The sequence below is a fragment of the Nesoenas mayeri genome, assembly GCF_963082525.1.
Source record: "Nesoenas mayeri genome assembly, chromosome: 28".
In the NCBI taxonomy this organism is placed as follows: Eukaryota; Metazoa; Chordata; class Aves; order Columbiformes; family Columbidae; genus Nesoenas; species Nesoenas mayeri.
In genome coordinates, this window is record NC_137558.1 from 634,575 (window position 1) to 654,953 (window position 20,379).

At 59.0% G+C, this 20,379-nt stretch overlaps 1 protein-coding gene across 1 annotated transcript; it reads left to right on the forward strand.

Moving 5' to 3' along the window:
* Positions 1 to 110: 110 nt before the first annotated feature.
* Positions 111 to 18,485, forward strand: SLC11A2 (solute carrier family 11 member 2). The gene is given in 22 exon segments (XM_080360679.1): positions 111 to 340; positions 948 to 1,216; positions 5,961 to 6,038; positions 6,715 to 6,848; positions 7,605 to 7,730; positions 8,190 to 8,309; positions 8,803 to 8,909; positions 9,281 to 9,351; positions 9,460 to 9,527; positions 10,215 to 10,289; positions 10,291 to 10,371; positions 11,152 to 11,232; positions 11,234 to 11,311; positions 11,407 to 11,452; positions 11,455 to 11,492; positions 11,892 to 11,997; positions 12,793 to 12,954; positions 12,957 to 12,964; positions 14,295 to 14,368; positions 14,445 to 14,598; positions 15,924 to 15,977; positions 18,281 to 18,485. Coding segments are annotated over 21 exon segments (1,785 nt in total). The 5' UTR covers positions 111 to 340; positions 948 to 1,167; the 3' UTR covers positions 18,356 to 18,485.
* Positions 18,486 to 20,379: the final 1,894 nt, after the last annotated feature.

Consider the following 20,379-nt stretch of genomic DNA (forward strand, 5'->3'; position numbering starts at 1 on the left):
AAAGAGGCGGGGACACGGAGAGATTTGCGCGCTCATTGGCTGAGGCGCTGTGGCGGCGGTCATGTGATCGCGGTGGCCAGGGGGCGGGGACAGCGAGAGAACGCGGGCAACGGAGCGGTGAGCTGAGCGCTGATTGGCTGAAGCGGCGTGGCTACGGCGGTCATGTGACCGCGGGCGGGAAGCGGCCGCGTTCCCGGCGCCTCGGGCCCGCGGTTGGGCCGGGGCCTCCGGACCCCCGGAGCGCGGCCCCGCCGCCCCCGCTCCCGGCGCCGGGCTGAGGTCCCCGGGGCAGCGGCCCGGCCCGTTCCGCGCCGTTCCCGCGCTCCCGCCGCACGGCGAGGTGAGCTGGGCCCCGGCCCCTCGAGTCCCCGCCGCGGGGGCACAAACCGCCCGAGCCCCGCGCGGCTCCCGCGCCAACCGGCCGCCGGTCCCTGGGCGGCTCCGCGCCCGCCCCGCCCCGCCCGGCCGGTCGCGCAGCCGCCCCCGCGCGGGTCACGCGTGTTCCCGCGCTCCCGGTGCCGCGAGCGGGGACCCGCCCGTCGCTCCGCGGCCCCTTCGGTCCCCAGAAACCGCCACCACCGGGCGCTCCGTCCCGCCGCGGGGCCTCGGGGCTGGTCGGGGCGGGTCGCGGGTCCACGCGGGTCCTCGGGGCGGGTCGCGGGTCGCCCGCGGTGCCGCCCCCGCGCGGCGGGTCCCGTTGTGCGCACTCAGCTCCTGCTTATCGCGAACCGGCCCCGGGGACCCTTTACCGGGCGAAACCGGCGGGCGATCAAAGCAGCCCCGGCCGGGCCGCCCGCATCGACCCCGCGCTATCGACCCCGCGCTATCAGCCCCGCACGTAGCGCGGCGCCCGGCGCCCCGAAGCGCTGCTTTGCGCCGGGTGTCTCGGTGGCGGAGCAGAGTCCAGGCTGAGCCGAGCGCTAATTACCCCCGCGCTGCTTAATTAGAGCTCCCGTGTCGATACGTCGATAAGGAGCCCCCGGCCCGCGGCCGCCGCCTCCCCGTGAGCTCAGCGCCTTCGGTCGGCGGCTCTTTAATGGACCACAAAGGGGCGAGTCCGCGGGCGCCCGCGGAGACTTTGGCTGGAACGCGGGGGCCGTGGGAGGAGGAGGCGCGGTGGGAAATAAATAGGGAGCGCGTGGGGCGTCCGCTCCCGAAACCGCCGCCATGCCCAAGAAGTACGTCCTGAACCGCGGCCCGGCCGGCTGCCAGCTCGGTGAGTATTGAACCATCGTCCCGCCCCAAAACCCCGCGTTTGGGGGGAAACCTCGATTATCGAACCACCATCCCACCCCAAAACCCCCATGTTTGGGGGAAAACCTCCCTTTTCCAGCTCGGTGAGTATCAAACCAATGTCCTGCCCTAAAACCCAGCATTTGGGAGAAAAACCTCGAGTATTGAACTATCATCCTGCCCCAAAACCCCCGTGTTTGGGGAAAAAACCTCGATTATTGAACCACCATCCCGCCCCAAAACCCCCCACGTTTGGGGGAAAAAAACCTCCCTTTTCCAGCTCGGTGAGTATCGAACCATCATCCCACCCCAAAACCCCCATGTTTGGGGGGAAAAACCTCAATTATCGAACCATCATCGTGCCCCAAAACCCCCGCGTTTGGGGGAAAAAACACCTCCCTTTTCTAGCTGGGTGAGTATCGAACCATCCACTCCAAAGCCCCCATGTTTGGGGGAAAAACCTCAGTTCTCCAGCTGGGTGAGTATTGCACCATCCACCCCAAAACCCCTGTGTTTCGGGGGAAAAACCTTGATTTCCACCATCATCCCACCCCAAACCCCCCACGTTTGGGGGGAAAAACCTCCCTTTTCCAGCTTGGTGAGTATTTGAACCATCATCCCGCCCCAAAACCCCCATGTTTGGGGGGAAAAACCTCGAGTATTGAACTATCATCCTGCCCCAAAACCCCCGTGTTTGGGGGGAAAAACCTCAATTATGGCACCATCCGCCCCAAACCCACGTTTGGGGGAAAAGCCTCAGTTTCCAGCTGTGGGATTGGGGTTCATTTCCCTCCTGGTGCCGAAATTCCCCCCAGCGCTGGAACTTCTTGGATTTCTGTGAATTCCTGCAGGATTTGGGCGCCTCGGCACGCTGACGTTTTTTGGGTGTTTAACGGAGGGACGGGGGTCGCAAATGTTTTGGAGGGGAAAAAGCTCTTTTCTGGGGGAAAACCAGGGAGGCCCATGGTGTCCCCCCCGTGGCCCCTCACTGTGTCCTGTCCTGTCCCTGCCCCACTGTCCCCCCCTTGTCGCTGTCCCTGTCCCCCCCTTGTCGCTGTCCCTGTCCCCCCCTTGTCGCTGTCCCCTGTCCCCGCTGTCCCCCCCCTTGTCGCTGTCCCCACTGTCCTCCCCCCCCGTCGCGGTCCCTGTCGCGCCAATGGCGTCACGGGGGGGGCCGTGCTGGGGGCGGCGCTGGGAGCCGCGGGGGGTGAGCGGGGGATCCCCCTTGGGGTGACCCCGAGGGGCGGGGGCCAGGGGGGTCCCCTTGTTCAGTCCCTGGGGGTGGCCCCTGAATGTGCGGGGGGGGCGGGATCCTCCCCCAAGTGATCCCTGCGGGGTTCCCCCCCCTGAGTGATCCCTGGGGGTCCCCTGGGTGTGCTGGGGGATCCCCCTTATTTGATGGCTGGGGGGGTTCCCCCTTATTTGATCCCTGGGGGATCCCCTGGGTGTGCCGGGGGGGGATCCCCCTCATTTGATCCCTGGGGGAGCATCCCTGGCTATCTGGGGGGATCCCCCTCGTTTGATCCGGGTGGGGGTCCCTTCTATGTGCTGGGGGGCGTTACCCCCTCAGCAGATCCCCGGGGATCCCCCCTCATTTGATCCCTGGGGGTGTCCCCCGGGTGTGCTGGGGGGGATCCCCCATCTTCCATCCCTGGGGACCCCCCGCCTGCTCCACCTCCCTCCTCTTGCCCATTTTCCGTCGCTTTTCCCCAATTTTGGGGCTCTGCGTGTTTTGCAAGGGCGGGTTCACCTCCCCCCCCGCCCAGCAGCTGCTGCACCCAGGGCAGGCCGGGCACTACCAGCGCTTAATTAGCGGGTAACGAGCTCCTTTAACCTATTTAGGCAGCAGGCGGGCGACAGGCGCCGGTGCCACCGCCGGCGTTCGGCAGCTCGGTGACTTTCCGTGCAGGACCCCGGTTTGGCACCCCGGGGGGGGCGTTCGAGGCCTCAGCCCCACGGCCGCTCCCAAAAGGGTTAAACATCGCGGCGTTAACATCAAACGCCGACATTTCAATGGCCGGAACCGCTCCCGGGGCCTTTTGCGGCTTTTTCTGCCTGGTTTAACCCCCCCGGTTTAACCCCCCTTGGCTTTGCGGCGGGAAACAAGAGCCCCACATTGGGGATCTGACCAGAACGCCCCGTTTTCGCTGCTCAATGTCTCCGCTGTTCGCGCCTCGTGATGCTCCGCGCTCGGCTCCTTCGCCTCCTCCCCGGGGGGTTAATCCGGGTCTAACGTTAAACCCGCTCGTGGTTTTAGCGGAGGAGTCGCTTGGATTTGCGGAGGTGACAACGTGGTCACTTCACGCTGCGTTTTCCGTCACCACCAAGAGCGGCGCCGGAGCCGTGACCTCACCAAACCCCATGGCCGGTGCCTCAGCAGCGGTTTTGGGGGCGGGGGGACCCGGGGGGCGTTTCCCACCCCCGCAGCTGCCGCCGCAGATAGAGGAGCCGCTCTCGGCCCGTCTGCGGAGATACCGCGGCGCTTGCGCCCCTAACGAGCATCAACATCCCCTTCGCTAACGAAGCGGGCGCCCCGTGTGCCGGGTAAGGGCCGTTCCCCGGGGGGGCGTTATTTCATTTATAACATTTATAATCTCATTGATTACAGGGAACAGCCGCCTTATCGCTTCGTTTTAGCTGCTCGCAAGCGCTTTAAAAAGGAGCTTTAAGGAGCGTGCGGAACTTTAAAAGCTCCGCGCCGGCCTTGGGACAAAACTCCGGTTGGTGTGTTCAGTTTGGTTTACTCCTGGTTTACTCAGGTGCGGTTTGGTGTATTGGGTTTGGTGTATTGGGTTTGGTTTACTCCTCATTTACTCAGGTGCAGTTTGGTTTATTGGGTTTGGTGTATTGAGTTTGGTTTACTCCTCATTTACTCAGGTGCAGTTTGGTGTATTCAGTTTGGTGTATTGGGTTTGGTTTACTCCTCATTTACTCAAGTGCAGTTTGGTGTGTTGGGTTTGGTGTATTGGGTTTGGTTTACTCCTGGTTTACTCAGCTGCGGTTTGGTGTATCGGGTTTGGTGTATTCAGTTGGGTGTATCGGGTTTGGTGTATTCAGTTGGGTGTAACGGGTTTGGTTTACTCAGTTTGGTGTATCATCGGGTTTGGTGTATTCGGTTTGGTGTATTCGGTTTGGTGTATCATCGGGTTTGGTGTATCATCGGGTTTGGTGTACTCAGTTGGGTGTACTGGGTTTGGTGTACTCAGTTGGGTGTACCGGGTTTGGTGTACCGGGTTTGGTGTATTCGGTTTGGTGTACTCAGTTGGGTGTATTCGGTTTGGTGTACTCAGTTGGGTGTACCGGGTTTGGTGTACCGGGTTTGGTGTACTCAGTTGGGTGTATTCGGTTTGGTGTACTCAGTTGGGTGTACCGGGTTTGGTTTGCTCCTTGTTCACCCGCCGTCTGCCCCAGAGTCAACACGTCGAGACCTTGAGCGTGTTTGCGCAGATAAGGAACAATCGCCGGCCTCGGGCTGCTTTGGTGCCGCCAAAGCGCCTTCGGGGCTTTGGAACCAGGGGGGGTCGTCTCGGAAAGGCTGAAAAATCGGGTCAATTTGCCTAAAAATCAATTCCCGCCTTGCGTTTTCGTCATAGGGCTTCGCTGAGGGGATTTTGCCTCGTTAGAAGGAAAACTCGTTAATCTACAATGGGTTTCGGGGGGGGGGGGGGGGGGGGGGGGGTTGAGTGCTTTACAAACCAGTGGTAGATACCGGTGGGACTTTGCTTGTCCTTGAGGGGCTGGGGAGGGGTTTTTGGGGTGGAATTTGACCTTTTAAAGCTTCACGCAGAGCCCCGTCCCGGCTCCTTTCTGTGCGAGTGGGTGTGAAAATACACTGAATATTCTGTTGCGCCCGTAAAAGCAACGTGGGCTGGTCCATAGAAGCAACTTGGGCTGGTCCATAGGGGCAACGTGGGCTGGTCCATAGGAGCAATGTGGGGTGGTCCGTAAGAGCAACTTGGGCTGGTCCATAGGAGCAACGTGGGGTGGTTCACAGGAGCGACGTGGGCTGGTCTGTAGGAGCAACTTGGGGTGGTTCATAGGAGCAATTTGAGATGGTTCACAGGAGTAACGTGGGGTGGTTTATAGAAGTAACCTGGGGTGGTTTATAGGAGTAACCTGGGCTGGTCCATAGGGGCAACTTGGGCTGGTCCATAGGGGCAACTTGGGCTGGTCCATAGGGGCAATTTGGGTGGTCCATAGGGGCAACTTGGGCTGGTCTGTAGGAGCAACTTGGGGTGGTTTATAGAAGCAACGTGAGCTGGTCCATAGGAGCAACGTGAGCTGGTCCATAGGAGCAACGTGGGCTGGTCCGTAGGGGCAACGTGGGCTGGTCCATAGGGGCAACGTGGGCTGGTCCGTAGGGGCAACTTGGGCTGGTCCATAGGGGCAACTTGTGCTGGTTTACATAAGCAGCTTGTGCAGGTTTACATAAGCGACCCGGGGCGCTGTGCCGGGCGCTGTGCCGGGCGCGGTGGCGCAATGGCGCAATGGCCGTGCCTGGAAGGGGTGGGATGCTTTGTCATTCTCTTTATACACATCAAGGAAATTCCACTTTCTTGCGGAGTTTGGCAAGCGGCGCCGTCCCGCAGACGCCGGCGGGCTCGCCCGTCCCCGCTGCTGCCACAACCACAGCTTTTAACAAATTTGGGGTCCAAAAGGCCCCTTTTGGGGCCGGGGGGGCGTTGTTTTAAATCTCCCTCGTTACCTGTTTGATTTCTGTCTCGCAGGCAGCGTGGCCGATCCGAACCAGCCCCCGAAGGCTGCGACCATGGGCAACGCCGACGCGGACCCGAAGGCGCCCTGCGGTACGGCCGCCCCTCGCGCTGACTCCTCACGCCCCCCTTGTCACCAGCGCCCGCCCGGCGGCTCCATTTACAGCCCCGGGGCTGGTTTAACGAGACCAACGAGCTGGTTTGGTGCAGACCGGTCCGGCGGGAGGTTTGGGAGGAGGAGGAGGAGCAGCGCTCATGCAACCGGGAAGCGGGATAAAGCGCCGCGGCGGCCCCGCGCTCGGCAACCGGGGACTCGGCCGCTCGGCAGCAAAATGCCGCGTAGGGCGAGCGAGAGTGAGCGCGGGACGCAAACCCTTTGCCAAAGGGGAGACCGGGGGTCCTGAGCCCGGACCGCGCGCTTTCGCGGCGGCAGCGACGCGACCCCGAGCCGAACTGCTCACGGGTTGTGTGTTCCGGTGCGGGTTTGGGGGAAATCGGTGCAAATTGGTGCAGAACCAGCCGCGGGTTTCACTCAGACCCGTCCTGGTGAATCATTATGGCCTCAGGGCCGCTTTTCTTTAGTTAATCTCGATGAACTCCCCTGCGCCTACCGCCCAGGGCAGGGCAGCGCGGCTCTTAGGCCGGGCTTACACCGGGGTGTATTATTTTCATTTAATCGGCTCTTCACGCCCGGTGAGCGGGAGCGAAGGCCGGGCAGGCCGGGGCTGCTCACCTGCGTTTGTTCCTTATGTCCCGCGTTCTGGCGCAGAAGAGGCGGCGGGGGAGCCCGGCGGGGCGCTCAGCACCGTCTCCAGCAGCATGAACCCGCTGCAGCCGCCCGACGCCGAGGAGCCTTTCACCACCTACTTCGACAGCAAGATCCCCATCCCCGACGACGAGACGGTGAGAGCGCGGCGGGGCGATCCCGGCGCCGGTTCCCTCCCTGCCTGGAGCTGGTGCTCTGTGCGCCGGGGTTGCCCTGGAGCTGGTGCTCTGTGCCCCGGGGTTGCCTGGAGCTGGTGCTCTGTGCGCCGGGGTCTCTGACCCGCAGGGCTCCGAGCAGCAAAATCTGCTGGAAAGCAGGAAAACGTGTGGTTTGTGGCGGCGGGACCGCGGCGCCGTGTCCCCGTATCGCGGCAGCCGCAGCCGGAGCCGCGCTGGGCGCTGTCGCCGCGGCAGGATGGTGCCCCTTGGCTTCTGATTAAACCACGAGGCGCAGTTTGGGGATTCACCTCCCACTCGCGTTTACCTGAGCCCAGCCTTGGCCAGTCCGGTCCTAAACACTTGAACGTTAGGCCTGACTAGTCCTAAACTCGCTAAATTAGGACTTTGTGGTCCTAAACTCGTTCAGTTAGGCCTGACTGATCCTAAACTCGTTCAATTAGGACTGTGTCTTCCTAAACTCATTTAGTTAGGCCTGACTGGTCCTAAACCCATTCGATTAGGACTACATGGTCCAGACCTCATTCAGTTATGCCCCGAGACCGCAGGGAAGCTGCGGGTGGGTCGACGTGACCAGCGCCGCTTCCTGCGGCGCCAGCGAGGGAATGAACCGCAAAGCGCGGCGGTTCCCGGCCGGTTTTGTGCCGCGGGCCGGGGTCGGTTCTGCGTCGGGCCGGGCCGCGGGGCTGGTCCTGACGCTCCGTCCCCCTCCCGCAGCGCTCGTGCTTCAGCTTCCGCAAGCTCTGGGCCTTCACGGGCCCCGGGTTCCTGATGAGCATCGCCTACCTGGACCCGGGCAACATCGAGTCGGACCTGCAGTCCGGGGCCGTGGCTGGGTTTAAGGTCAGTGCACGCCCGCGGGTTCTAAACGAGGAGGAGAGAGCGTATGGAGTTTAATATAGAATTATTTTGGGTGGAAAAGAGTCTTAAAGTCATTGAGTCCAACCCAACGCTGGCACTAAAACGTCCCCGAGACCCTTGTCTGTTCCCTGCCCAGGGACGGTGACCCCAGCCCTGCCTTGGGCAGCCTGTTCAACGCCCTTTGGGGCAGAAATCACCCCAAATTTCCCCCCTCAGCCTCCCCGGGTGCAACTTGAGGCCATTCCCTCTCATTCTATCCCTTGGGAGCAGAACTCAACCCCCCAACCCCCTGCAAATCGCTGCACGGAGCAGGATTTCCCGCGGCACCTGAACGCGCGAAACACCCCGCAAGGTCACCAGAGCGGGTTTGCCGAAGCCCGCGGAGATCCCAAAGCCGGGTTCTGGGGGCTGATTGGTGTCCCTTGTCGTGTGTCCCCGCAGCTGCTGTGGGTCCTGCTGCTGGCCACGGTGATCGGGCTGCTGCTGCAGCGGCTGGCGGCGCGGCTGGGCGTGGTGACCGGGCTGCACCTCGCCGAGGTCTGTCACCGCCAGTACCGCAAGGTGGGTCACACCGCGCGCTCGGCGCCGTCCCGGGGCGCTGGTGACACCAGAAATGTCACTTGCGACCTGTCCGGGGTCAGATCCCCCTCGGGACGTGGCGTCTTGTTCAATGAAATACATTCTCATCTTGATTTTGCTCCGCGAGGAGCTGCGGGTTGAGTTGGTTTATTTGGGTTGGAAAAAGCAGATTTGGAGGGAGGTTTTAATTGTAGCGCCGAAGGGCTCATTAAGAGCTGGGGCCGTTAGCGGTGGGGACGCCGGGGTCCCGTCTGTGTCGTCCCCATCTGAGCAAACTGGATGTGAGTGGGCGTGCCAGGGAACACAACCGGGGATTTGGGGTCTTCTGAGATTCCTGGCGCTTAAATCGGTTCAGGACGAGGCGCTGCTGCGGTTGGGACGTGTCCCCGCTTACCAAACGGCCGCCCCCTCGCCCGGATGTTAAAGGGATGAGACTTGTCCCCGTTTTGAAGGTTCTGGGTGTTTTTGCCCACAGGCCCCGCGGATCATCCTGTGGCTGATGGTGGAGCTCGCCATCATCGGCTCGGACATGCAGGAGGTCATCGGCTCGGCCATCGCCATCAACCTGCTCTCCATGGGCAAGTGAGTGGCGCTGGGCGCCGGCACTGCCAAAACCGCGCTTATTTCCTACAAACCCCCCAAACTCGGCTCTTGCGGAGGGCGATTCACCCGCCTGGCTCAGCCTTTGGGGCCCGTTTCTGTTTGGTTTAAGCAGAACTGCGGGTTTGGGGTTGATCTGAGCTCAAAGTGTGATCCCAGGCTGCAGCTTTCTGGGGAAATCGTCCTTTCCTGCTAAATTATGGGCAGAAAAGTGTCCTGTGGGGACCTGAGGGACCTGAGGGACCCTCGTCCCGCACCAGCCCCCAAAGGCGGCTCCGTCCCCAGGGAGATCACTGAGCTCGAGGGAGATTTGGGGCTCGGGGCGCTGTGGTGACTCTGGTTCTCGCCCGCAGGGTCCCGCTCTGGGGCGGCGTCCTCATCACCATTGCCGACACCTTTGTCTTCCTCTTCCTGGACAAATACGGTAACGTCTTCTCTCCCCCGCGAGCCGGACCGGCCGTTGGGCGCCTGCGCCCGCGCTGAGCGCCGCTCCTGTGCGCCCGCGCTGAGCGCCGCTCCTGTGCGCCCGCAGGCCTGCGCAAGCTGGAGGCGTTCTTCGGGCTCCTCATCACCATCATGGCGCTGACCTTCGGATACGAGGTACGGACACACAGAGCGGCGCCAAAACAGTGCCATTCCTGTCCCCAAACAGCGCCGAAATGGCACTATTCCTGTCCCCAAACAGCGCCAAAACGGCACTATTTCTGTCCCCAAACAGCGCTGAAATGGTGCCGTTCCCGTCCCCAAACAGCACCGAAACGGCACCGTTCCCGTCTCCAAACAGCGCCAAAACGGCACCGTTCCCGTCTCCAAACAGCGTCAAAACGGCGCCAATCCCGTCCCCAAACAGCGTTGAAATGGCGCCGTTCCCATCCCCAAACAGCACCAAAACGGCACTATTCCTGTCCCCAAACAGCGTCGAAACGGCGCCGTTCCCGTCCCCAAACAGCGCTGAAACGGCACCAAAACCCCGCCAGCTGAGCACAGTTGGCGCTGGGTCTGTATCCGCCGTCCGGCCCTGCTGAGCTGAACAAAAACGCCCCGACTGCTGCGTTTTGGGCCCTGTTGGTGCCCTGTGCTGTACCTCAGATCACTGCTCTGTGTCTTGTGTCCGTTGTTCTGTCCCCAATACATGACGGGGCTGTTGGTGCCCCATGCTGTGCCTCGGGATGGTTCCCCACGTGCCATGTCCGTTGTTCTGTCCCCAATACGTGACGGGGCTGTTGGTGCCCCATGCTGTACCTCGGGATGGTTCCCCACACCCCGTGTCCGTGGTTCTGTCCGCAGTACGTGACGGTGCGGCCCAGCCAGCGGGCGCTGCTGCAGGGGCTGTTCGTGCCGTACTGCCGCGGCTGCGGCACGGGCGCAGCTGGAGCAGGCCGTGGGCATCGTGGGCGCCGTCATCATGCCGCACAACATGTACCTGCACTCCGCGCTGGTCAAGGTGAGCGCCGCAAACCCGAGACGCCCGGAGAGCGGCCGCTGGGCTCTGCTGGGCTCTGCAGGGCTCCGCTGGGCTCTGCTGGGCTCCGCTGGGCTCCGCTGGGCTCCGCTGGGCTCCGCTGGGCTCTGCAGGGCTCCGCTGGGCTCCGCTGGGCTCCGCTGGGCTCCGCTGGGCTCCGCGCTCCCCGGCCCCGCTTGTCTCTTTGGATTTCCTTTTGGGGGTGTTTACTTTTTTGGGGGGTGTTCGCTTGTTTTCCAGGTTTGCTTGCTTGCTTGCATTTCCCCTTTTCCCTCGAGTTCTGCCCCTTTTCCCCCTGCATTTCCCCCTTTTTCCCCCCATTTCACCCCCTTTTTCCCCCTGCATTTCCCCCCCTTTTTCCCCACATTTCACCCCCTTTTCCCCCTGCATTTCCCCCCTTTTTCCCCCACATTTCACCCCCTTTTTCCCCCTGCATTTCCCCCCCTTTTTCCCCCTGCATTTCCCCCCTTTTTCCCCCAGGTTTCCCCCCTTTTCCCCCTGCTTTTCACCCCCTTTTCCCCCACATTTCCCCCCGTGTTTCCTCCCTTTTCCCCTCCGCGTTCTGCCCCCTTTTCCCCCACATTTCCTCCCCTTTTTCCCCCCCACATTCCCCCCTTTTCCTCCCCACGTTTCCCCCCTTTTTCCTGGGTTTCCTCTTCTCTCGTATTTCTTTTTCCCCAACACCGCAGACTCCAAACACAACTGACCCCCCGTGTCCCCCCCATGTCCCCCCCGTGTCCCGTGTCCCCCCGTGCCCCCCAGTCCCGGCAGGTGAACCGCTCCAACAAGCGCGAGGTGCGCGAGGCCAACAAGTACTTCTTCCTCGAGTCCTGCATCGCGCTCTTTCGTCTCCTTCATCATCAACATCTTCGTCGTCACCGTCTTCGCCGAAGCCTTTTTCGAGAAGACCAACGCGGACGTGGTGAGTCGGGGGCGCCCGGCGGGTCCGAGCTGCGTTTTTGGGTGGAAAACGGGGAGAAACGGGAGCGGGGAGCTGACGGCCGTGTCCACGCGCAGAACGCCGTGTGCCGCAACGCCAGCAGCCCGCACGCCGCGCTCTTCCCAACGACAACCAGACGCTGGAGGTCGACATCTACAAAGGGGTGAGCACGCGGTTCGGGGTCCCCACAAAAGCATCAGTCGCCCCGCTGTCCCTAAATCGGGGTTTTTCACCCCGGGGTGTGCGTCCGAGCCGAATTCTGCACACAACATGGATTTGATGAGAGTTGTGCGGGTCTGGGCGTTGGATCCAACCAGCAGCCCAGTCTCCATCATTTATATAAAACCAATCAGCCCCGTAGCGCTAATTAATTACAACGTTTGCGCACGAGGTAAATAACGTTTTTACTGCGCTTGCTCCGCGACTGCGGGTTTTTCCTCCTGTTTTTGTGTTAAAACAATGTCCTAATGAGCAAAGCGGAGTTCACTCGAGCGCGGCGGTGACGGGGGGTGTCGGACCCACGATGGCGGCCGGCCGTGGCGTGACGGGTCCTCCGTTCCAGGGCGCCGTCCTGGGCTGCTACTTCGGCCCCGCCGCCCTCTACATCTGGGCCATCGGCATCCTCGCCGCCGGCCAGAGCTCCACCATGACCGGCACCTACTCGGGCAGTTCGTTATGGAGGTAATTAGCGCTACGAGCGTGCGCCGCTCATGCCGACGGCACGACGAAGTCACCTCATGGCTCAAAATGGCGCCAAAATCCTCTCGTGGTTCAAAAATGGTGCCAAAGTCACCTCAGGGCTCAAATGTGCCAAAATCCCCTCAGGGCTCAAAATGGTGGCACCAGAATCCCCTCAGGGTTCAAAATGGCCCCAAAGTCACCTCAGGGCTCAAATGGCGCCAAAAATCACCTCAGGGCTCAAAATGGCCCCAAAATCATCTCAGGGTTCAAAATGGCCCCAAAATCACCTCAGGGCTCAAAATGGCGCCAAAAATCACCTCAGGGCTCAAAATGGCGCCAAAAATCACCTCAGGCTCAAAATGGCGCCAAAATCCCCTCAGGGTCAAAATGGCGCCAGAATCACCTCATGGTTCAAAATGGTGCCAAAATCACCTCAGGGTTCAAAATGGCCCCAAAATCACCTCAGGGTTCAAAATGGTGGCCCCAAAGTCACCTCAGGGCTCAAAATGGCGCCAGAATCCCCTCAGGGTCAAAATGGCGCCAGAATCCCCTCAGGGCTCAAAATGCCCCCAAAGTCACCTCAGGGTTCAAAAATGGCGCCAGAATCCCCTCAGGGCTCAAAATGGTGCCAAAGTCACCTCAGGGCTCAAAATGGCGGCACCAGAATCCCCTCAGGGCTCAAAATGGCCCCAAAATCCCCTCAGGGCTCAAAGTGGCTCCGGCGGCTCCCGGTGCGGCGGCTCTGGCGGCTCCGGCGGCTCCCGGCGCGGCCGCTCCCGCAGCTGTGCGCCGGTTTGTCCCCGCAGGGCTTCTGAACCTGCGCTGGTCGCGCTTCGCGCGGGTGCTGCTCACGCGCTCCATCGCCATCACGCCCACGCTGCTGGTCGCCATCTTCCAGGACGTCGAGCACCTGACGGGCATGAACGACTTCCTGAACGTGCTCATGAGCTGCAGGTGAGCGCGGCGCCGGCGCGCCAGGGGAAATGGCGTCTCTCGGCTGAGGGGTCCGCAGGGCAGGTCGCGCCAGGTGTTGATCTGGACCTTGTTTTGGCGCTGGGTTCGTGGAGCTGAGGATCCTGAGGGGCTTCCCCAACCCACGTGATTCACGAGGGAGGCGAGAGGATCAACCGCGGTCTGGAATTTCACACAAACACGGAGTGTCAGGGGTGAAGGGCCCTGGAAAGCTCATCCAGTGCAATCCCCCCATGGAGCAGGAACACCCAGATGAGGTTACACAGGAACCAGGCGGGTTGGAATGTCTGCAGAGAAGGAGACTCCACAACCCCCTGGGCAGCCTGTTCAGGCTCTGCCACCCTCACCCCAACAAGTTTCTGCTCAGATTTAAGCGGAACCTCCTGTGTTGCAGTTTGCACCCATTGCCCCTTGTCCTGTCACTGGTTGTCACCAATGGCTCCATCCTCCTGACACTGCCCCTTTCCATATTGATCCCCAGCAATGAGTCCCCCCTCAGTGTCCTCTTGTCCAGCTCCAGAGCCCCAGCTCCCTCAGCCTTTTCCTCACACGGGAGATGCTCCACTCCCTGCAGCATCTTGGTGGCTGCGCTGGACTCTCTGCAGCAGTTCCCTGTCCTGCTGGAACTGAGGGGCCACAGCTGGACACAAGATTCCAGGTGTGGTCTCCCCAGGGCAGAGCAGAGGGGCAGGAGAACCTCTCTGACCCACTGACCACCCCCTTCTAACCCCCCCCAGGTCCCATTGGCTTCCTGGCCACAAGGGCCAGTGCTGGCTCAGCCCACAGCACCCGGGATTCCCAGCTGGTCTCCCATCCAAGTACTGACCGGCCCGACCCTGCTTAGCTTCCCAGACCAGATGAGATCGGGCATTCTCAGGGTGCTATGGCTGTGTAATTATGTATTTATACATATATATGTTTGCTAAGTATATCGTGACAGTATCCGAACTAAACCCTGTTTACAGGGGCAGAGCAGAGGGGCAGGAGAACCTCTCTGACCTACTGACCCCCCCTTCTAACCCCCCCAGGTCCCATTGGCTTCCTGGCCACAAGGGCCAGTGCTGGCTCATGGTCACCCTGCTGTCCCCAGGACCCCCAGCTCCCTTTTCACCGCTCCAACAGCTCATCCCCCAACTTACACTGGAACCTGGGGTTGTTCTGCCCATATACAAGACTCTACACTTGCCCTTGTTCCTTCTCCCAGCCCAGCGCTGCCCCACGCCGATATTTTTGGGGAAAACGCCGCCGGATACGCACAAACCCGGCGATAGCGATAATCTGCTCCTTATGCTGTGTTCTGTCCCCGTTCCAGCTCCCGTTCGCCCTCATCCCCGTGCTGACGTTCACCAGCCTGCCCAGCGTCATGAACGACTTCGCCAACGGGCTGTGAGTGCGTTTCCACCTCTTCCCCCCCAGGGACGCGCCGTTTTCCCCCCCGTTTCACCCCAAACTGTCCGCGCAGGTTCTGGAAGGTGGGCGGCGGGCTGGTCATCCTGCTGGTCTGCGGCATCAACATGTACTTCGTGGTGGCGTATGTCAAGGAGCTCAACCACGTGGCGCTGTACGTCGGCGCCGGCGTGCTCAGCATCCTTTACCTCTCCTTCATCGCCTACTTGGTGGGTTGGCTCAGTTTTTTCACCATTATTTCCAAATCAGCGTGTTTTGCGGGTGTTAAACTCGCCCGCCGCGTTGGGCTGGACGGGGCAGTTTTAATGGATTTGCTTATAAATGTATTTGTGCCGTAACCCCCCCAGGCGCCCGTTCCTCACACATCGCGGCGACGAGGAACCTCAGCGCTCATATTGCCATTTTATGGGGTTTTTTTGGCTGATTTTGGTGCTCAGCAAAGCGACCGAGTCACCGCATCGCTGGGCTGGGAATTTATCCCCCAAGGCGCCATTAAACGCTCTTTGTCACCCCCAAAATCACCGTTTCCCGCCTCAAAACGCCGCCGATGCCCTTTGGAGGTTTTATTCCTCCATCTTGCTTTAAATCCACTACAACCCGCCCTCCTCGTTTTTCACAGCCGGGTTTGCCGGGGACGGTGTTTGTGCCGCAAATTCAACCCCCGTACCCGTTTTCTGGCGTTTTCTCAGCAATTTGCTGCTCGCTGGTGCCAAAAAGGCCTCGATTTAACACCCCGGGTTAACGCCCTGTAAATGAAACAAATCCAATCAAACAACCCCGGACAGCCCAGTTTCCCCCCATATAAAAATAAGGAGAGATTTGGGGCTCGGGGGGTAAAATCAGCCTCATTTTGCTCGGAAAATGCTTCAGTATCATCAACCCCAACAGCGTCACCAATGCTGGTCTCTGTCACCAGCACCGGTCTCTGTCACCAATGCTGGTGTTGGTCACCAACACTCATCTCTGTCACTGGTGCTGGTCTCGGTCACCGGCGCTGGTCTCGGTCACCAGTGCTGGTGTTGGTCACCAACACTCATCTCTGTCACCAACACTCATCTCCGTCACCGGCGCTGGTCTCTGTCACCAGTGCTGGTGTTGGTCACCAACACTCATGTCTGTCACCAGCGCTGGTCTCGGTCACCAACGCTCATCTCGGTCACCGATGCCGGTCTTGGTCACCAAAGCTGGTGTTGGTCACCAACACTCATCTCGGTCACCGATGCCGGTCTTGGTCACCAAAGCTGGTGTTGGTCACCAACACTCATCTCGGTCACCAGTGCTGGTCTTGGTCACCAACACTCATCTTTGTCACCGGTGCTGGTCTTGGTCACCAGTGCTGGTGTTGATCACCAACACTCATCTCCGTCACCGGCACTGGTCTCAGTCGCCAGCACTGGTCTCGGTCACCAACACTCATCTCTGTCACCAACACTCATCTCCGCGCCTCTTAGCAATTAATTCCGGCGCTAACGAGCGGCGTTGGGCGCGGTGCTGCCGCCGCGCCGCTGTTAATTCTCGGTGTGTTCAATTGCAGACGTGGCTGTGCCTGATCGCGCTGGGGGTGTCGGCGCTGGCCTGTGGCCGCTCGGTAAGTGTCACCAGGACGCTCCTGACCGAGGACTCGCCCGCGCACACCCGACAAATAGGCCGTTCGCAGCGGAGCCATCAGAGCCAGCGCGTTGCTATGGTTTACTGTGTGAACGGAGACAAACGTATGTGCGCTTTGCACACCAGAAACGCCCCAACACTAAATCCAGACCCCCCCGCAGGACCTGCTGCCGTAACCCCAATTTCAGGGGGTTCGCTTCCCCCAAACTAGAATTTCTGGCGGTTTTTTGTATTCTCAGGTGCATTTTGCTGCAACTCGACCCCGTTTTCCCCGCCAAACTTTGGCGTTTTAATGTATATTTGGTGTTAAAACGGGCGATTCCCCGTCCCGCCCGCGTTTGGCACCAACACTGACACTCGGGGTCCCGGTGGCCCCGGCACCAACTGGAAAAACCCAACGCTATAAGCTAAAATGCTGACGTTTGCACATTTTGGGGCGGTATCTGCACGCTGTGCCGCGGCGCCCGAGCTCCCATTGCCGCATTCGCTAATTATTTCACCCAAAAACACTAATTGGAGCAGGGCGGCCGTGCGGAGCGACGCGGCGACAAGAAACCTCAGTGCTAATGTTGCCAATTAACGGGTTTTTTGGCTGATTTTGGCGCTTGGCGAAGCGACCGAGTCGCCGCATCGCCGGGGTGGGAATTTATCCCCCCCAGGCGCCATTAAACGCTCTTTGTCGCCCCCAAAATCGCCGTTTTCCGCCTCAAAACGCCCCCGATGCCCTTTGGGGGTTTTATTCCCCAATGCTGCTTTAAATCCACTACAACCCGCCCTCCTCGTTAGCGATTTAACGACTTTCTGTTAATTATCGGGCGGCTGAGGGCTGATGTAGCAAATTACGACACAAAAAACTACACGTTTTGCTTCTGCCATGGGCAAAACCCGCTCGTTTTGGTGCAATTTTGAGGTTGAACCCCCCACGGGTTTCAACGTTTCCATGAGCAAAAGGAGGTTTCTTGAGGGAGTTTCTCAGGTCCCGCTGCACAACGGGGGATTTTGGGGACAAACCCGCCATTTTTGGGAGGATTTGGTTGGGTTGCCCATGAATGTGTTTTAGGCTCAGCCTAACTCTGATTTCTGGGGGTTTTATGAATAAACGAGCCTGTGTTAATTATTACGGCGTCGTTTCTCACCCAAACCCGTCCCATGGGGCTCGTCCCCCTCCGGTTCGAAAACACAACATATTGCTCGTTTTTCCAGCGGGATTTAACCCCTTCTTGTAAAATTTGTTGGTTTTATGGCTATTTGCCCCAAAAAAGGCCTTGGGGGTGGGTTCTGGTTGGGAGTGGGGGGGGGGTGGTACTGGGGACATGGTTGTGTCACCCCCGATTTGCCCCGATTTGGGGGCTCTGCTGGGCCCCAACACTGAGCCGCTCGTTGCGCCTTCTCCTAAACCCGGTTTTACTTGGCCCCCCGTTTGTACCAAGCAGCCTGTCCATTAAACACACCGGAGTGGTTCCCACTTGGCTCCTCGGGTCTTTTTTGGGGGGTTTTGCGGGGAATCGCTGAGTCTCCTGCCCGGGTTGGGATTTCGCGGCGTTTCCACCTCGTGCCGCAGCAAAACACCGAAAACTACCGATATTGAGCGGGTTTACGCTCCCGGAGCCTTCGCCTTAAGCCCAGCTCAGCCCGGGTTTAAAATCAGACACGCCAGCCCAAACCAGGGGTGTTAATTCATAAACCTCTGGGGAAACAAAAGCCCCAAGTTTCGGGGTTTCTGCTCCAAGTTAAAGCCCCGATTGGCCCCGCAACAGGTTCTCTTAATTACCCACCCGCTTTAATCACTTAGTGCTAATTAAGACGTGTCCACGCCCCAAATTTAATTCAAATTGAGCAATAAATTAATCTATACTTAGCGGAGGGGACAAAGTTCTGGAGGGTCAGTGCCTGACAGGGGATCAATTAACTAATTAATAGAAGTAATATCAAGTGCTGGCTGATTAATTACCCCTAATTAAGAAGGGTGTGCCTGTTAACAACAGCTGAGTGTCCCGCCCCCTGGTGATGCAGCCAGGGTGCTCCTGTGGGTTAATTAAGGGCTGGTAATTAATTAACACAGATAAGCCCCGCCCCAGAGCTCAGGCCTCACTAAACCCACCTCAACTCAGGCTTTGTTGAGCCAGACTCAGCTTTAGCTTTGGTTAACCCTGCCCAGCACAGGCTTGGTTAAACCCTCCTCAACGTGGGCTTTGTGAACCCCTCCTCAGGTCTGGCTTTGTTAAGCCAGGCCCAGCGCAGGCCGTTCCCAGCTCTAATTCTCACCTTCGCCTCTTCCAGCAGCATTTGGGCTTCGCCACTCGCCCCGAACTCTTCCTGCTCAACAACGTGGACGCCGACGCGCCCGTCGCCAGATGAGCCGGCCCGGCAGAGCCCGGCTTAACCGAACCGCGAGAGTCCGCCCCACGCGCCAGCTCAGGTGGGCGGGACCGCCCGGAACACGGACCAAGCCCGGAACACGGACCAAGCCCGGAACACGGAGCACGGAGCGCGCTGCGGCCGGAGCCAACGCCGCGGCCGCCCGGGAGAACCGCGCGGAGGATCCCGGGTCCCAACGGCGACCTCAGGAGGGCGATTCCCCCTTTAGTCTTGATTTTAACCCAAATAGTTGATCTAGGACGGGCTTTAGTGATTTTCCCCCCAGTTTGTTCCCGTTCCCGCTGCAGAGCCCTTTGGCTTTTACCTTTTTCTGCCTCATTTGGGTGAATTCCAAACCGCCGGAAATGGGCAATTTCCCAGTTTTGCCCTAAAACCGACTCGGCGCCGGTTTGTGCCGCATTGATGCCGCTGCTTCCGGAATTTTCATTGAAAAAGGTGAATTTTGGTGCTTTTCGGCCAGCCAATCCGGGCCGGGTTCCCACAGAGCCGGTTTTGGGGCGTTTCCAGACAGTTTGGGTGCCCAAAACCTGAGTTTGAGACCAACAAAGCCCAACAGCAACACGTGGTTTATCCCCTTCTCCTCCTGATTTCGGCTGGTTGATTTGCAGCCCCAGATGGACGGTTGGTTTAGATCTTTCCTTCAATTAAATCATCCAGATTTTAATTAAGTCTTTTCCCAATTAAGGCTCTTTGTTCCTTGGCACCACTTTCCCAACGCGGGGGAACCGTCATTTCCATTTAAAAACATCAATTTAACCTTTTCTGTTCAAATTCAACCCGTTTTAGCAATAAACCTGCTCCCCTTTTCCTGCACTAATTCATTATGTTCCCAATTTTCCACACGGAAATCGCGCTGCCGGGTTTAAGGTGAGTAAAGCCCGGGTTTAAGGTAATTAAGTCCCAGGTTTAAGGTGAGTAAAGCCTGGGTTTAAGGTAATTAAGTCCTGGGTTTAAGGTAATGAAGTCCTGGGTTTAAGGCGAGTAAAACCCGGGTTTAAGGTAATTAAGTCCCAGGTTTAAGGTGAGTAAAGCCCGGGTTTAAGGTAATTAAGTCCTGGGTTTAAGGCGAATAAAGCCCGGGCTTAAGGTGAGTAAAACCCGGGTTTAAGGTAATTAAGTCCCAGGTTTAAGGTGAGTAAAGCCCGGGTTTAAGGTAATGAAGTCCTGGGTTTAAGGCGAGTAAAGCCCGGGCTTAAGGTGAGTAAAACCCGGGTTTAAGGTAATTAAGTCCCAGGTTTAAGGTGAGTAAGTCCCGGGTTTAAGGTAATGAAGTCCTGGGTTTAAGGTGAGTAAAGCCCGGGTTTAAGGTGCAGGTGGGGCCTAAACACCAGGCAGGGCTTGAGTCTTGGATTTTAATGTCAATTCCAAAGTATTTAAATCCCCAATTTTGGGGTATTTCGCCCCAAAATCCGGGGCCATTGAATCTCCAATTCTGAAGGAACTAAATCCCTCATTTTGACGTATTATTTCTCCTCAAATTCTGGGCTCATTAACCCCCAATTGTGGGGTAATTAAGTCCCCAATTCTGGGGTATTTACCCCCAAATTCTGTGGTGATTTTCCCCCAATTCTGGAGCCACCAAAACGCAAATTCTGGGGTCATTAAGTCTCAAATTGTGGGTGTTTGTCCCTAAATTCTGGGGTCCTCGGCTCCCCACTTCTGGGCTCATTAAACTTTCAGTTTGGAAATAACTAAATCCCTAATTGTGAGTTATTTCTCCCCAAATTCTGGGCTCATTAATCCCCCAATTCTGGGCTAATTAGCCCTCAATTCTGGGGTCATTAAACCTCCAATTCTGACGTGTTTAAATCACTAATTCTGGGGTCATTAATGCCTCAGTTCTGGGTCATTACACCTCCAATTATGGGCGAAACAGCCCCAATTCTGAGCTCTTTCCCCCCAGATCTGCGGCGATTATCGCCCCATTCCCGGGTCATTCCCAGGGCGGTGACCGTGACGGTGACGGTGACCGTGACCCCGCCCAAGCCCCGCCCCCTTCCGGG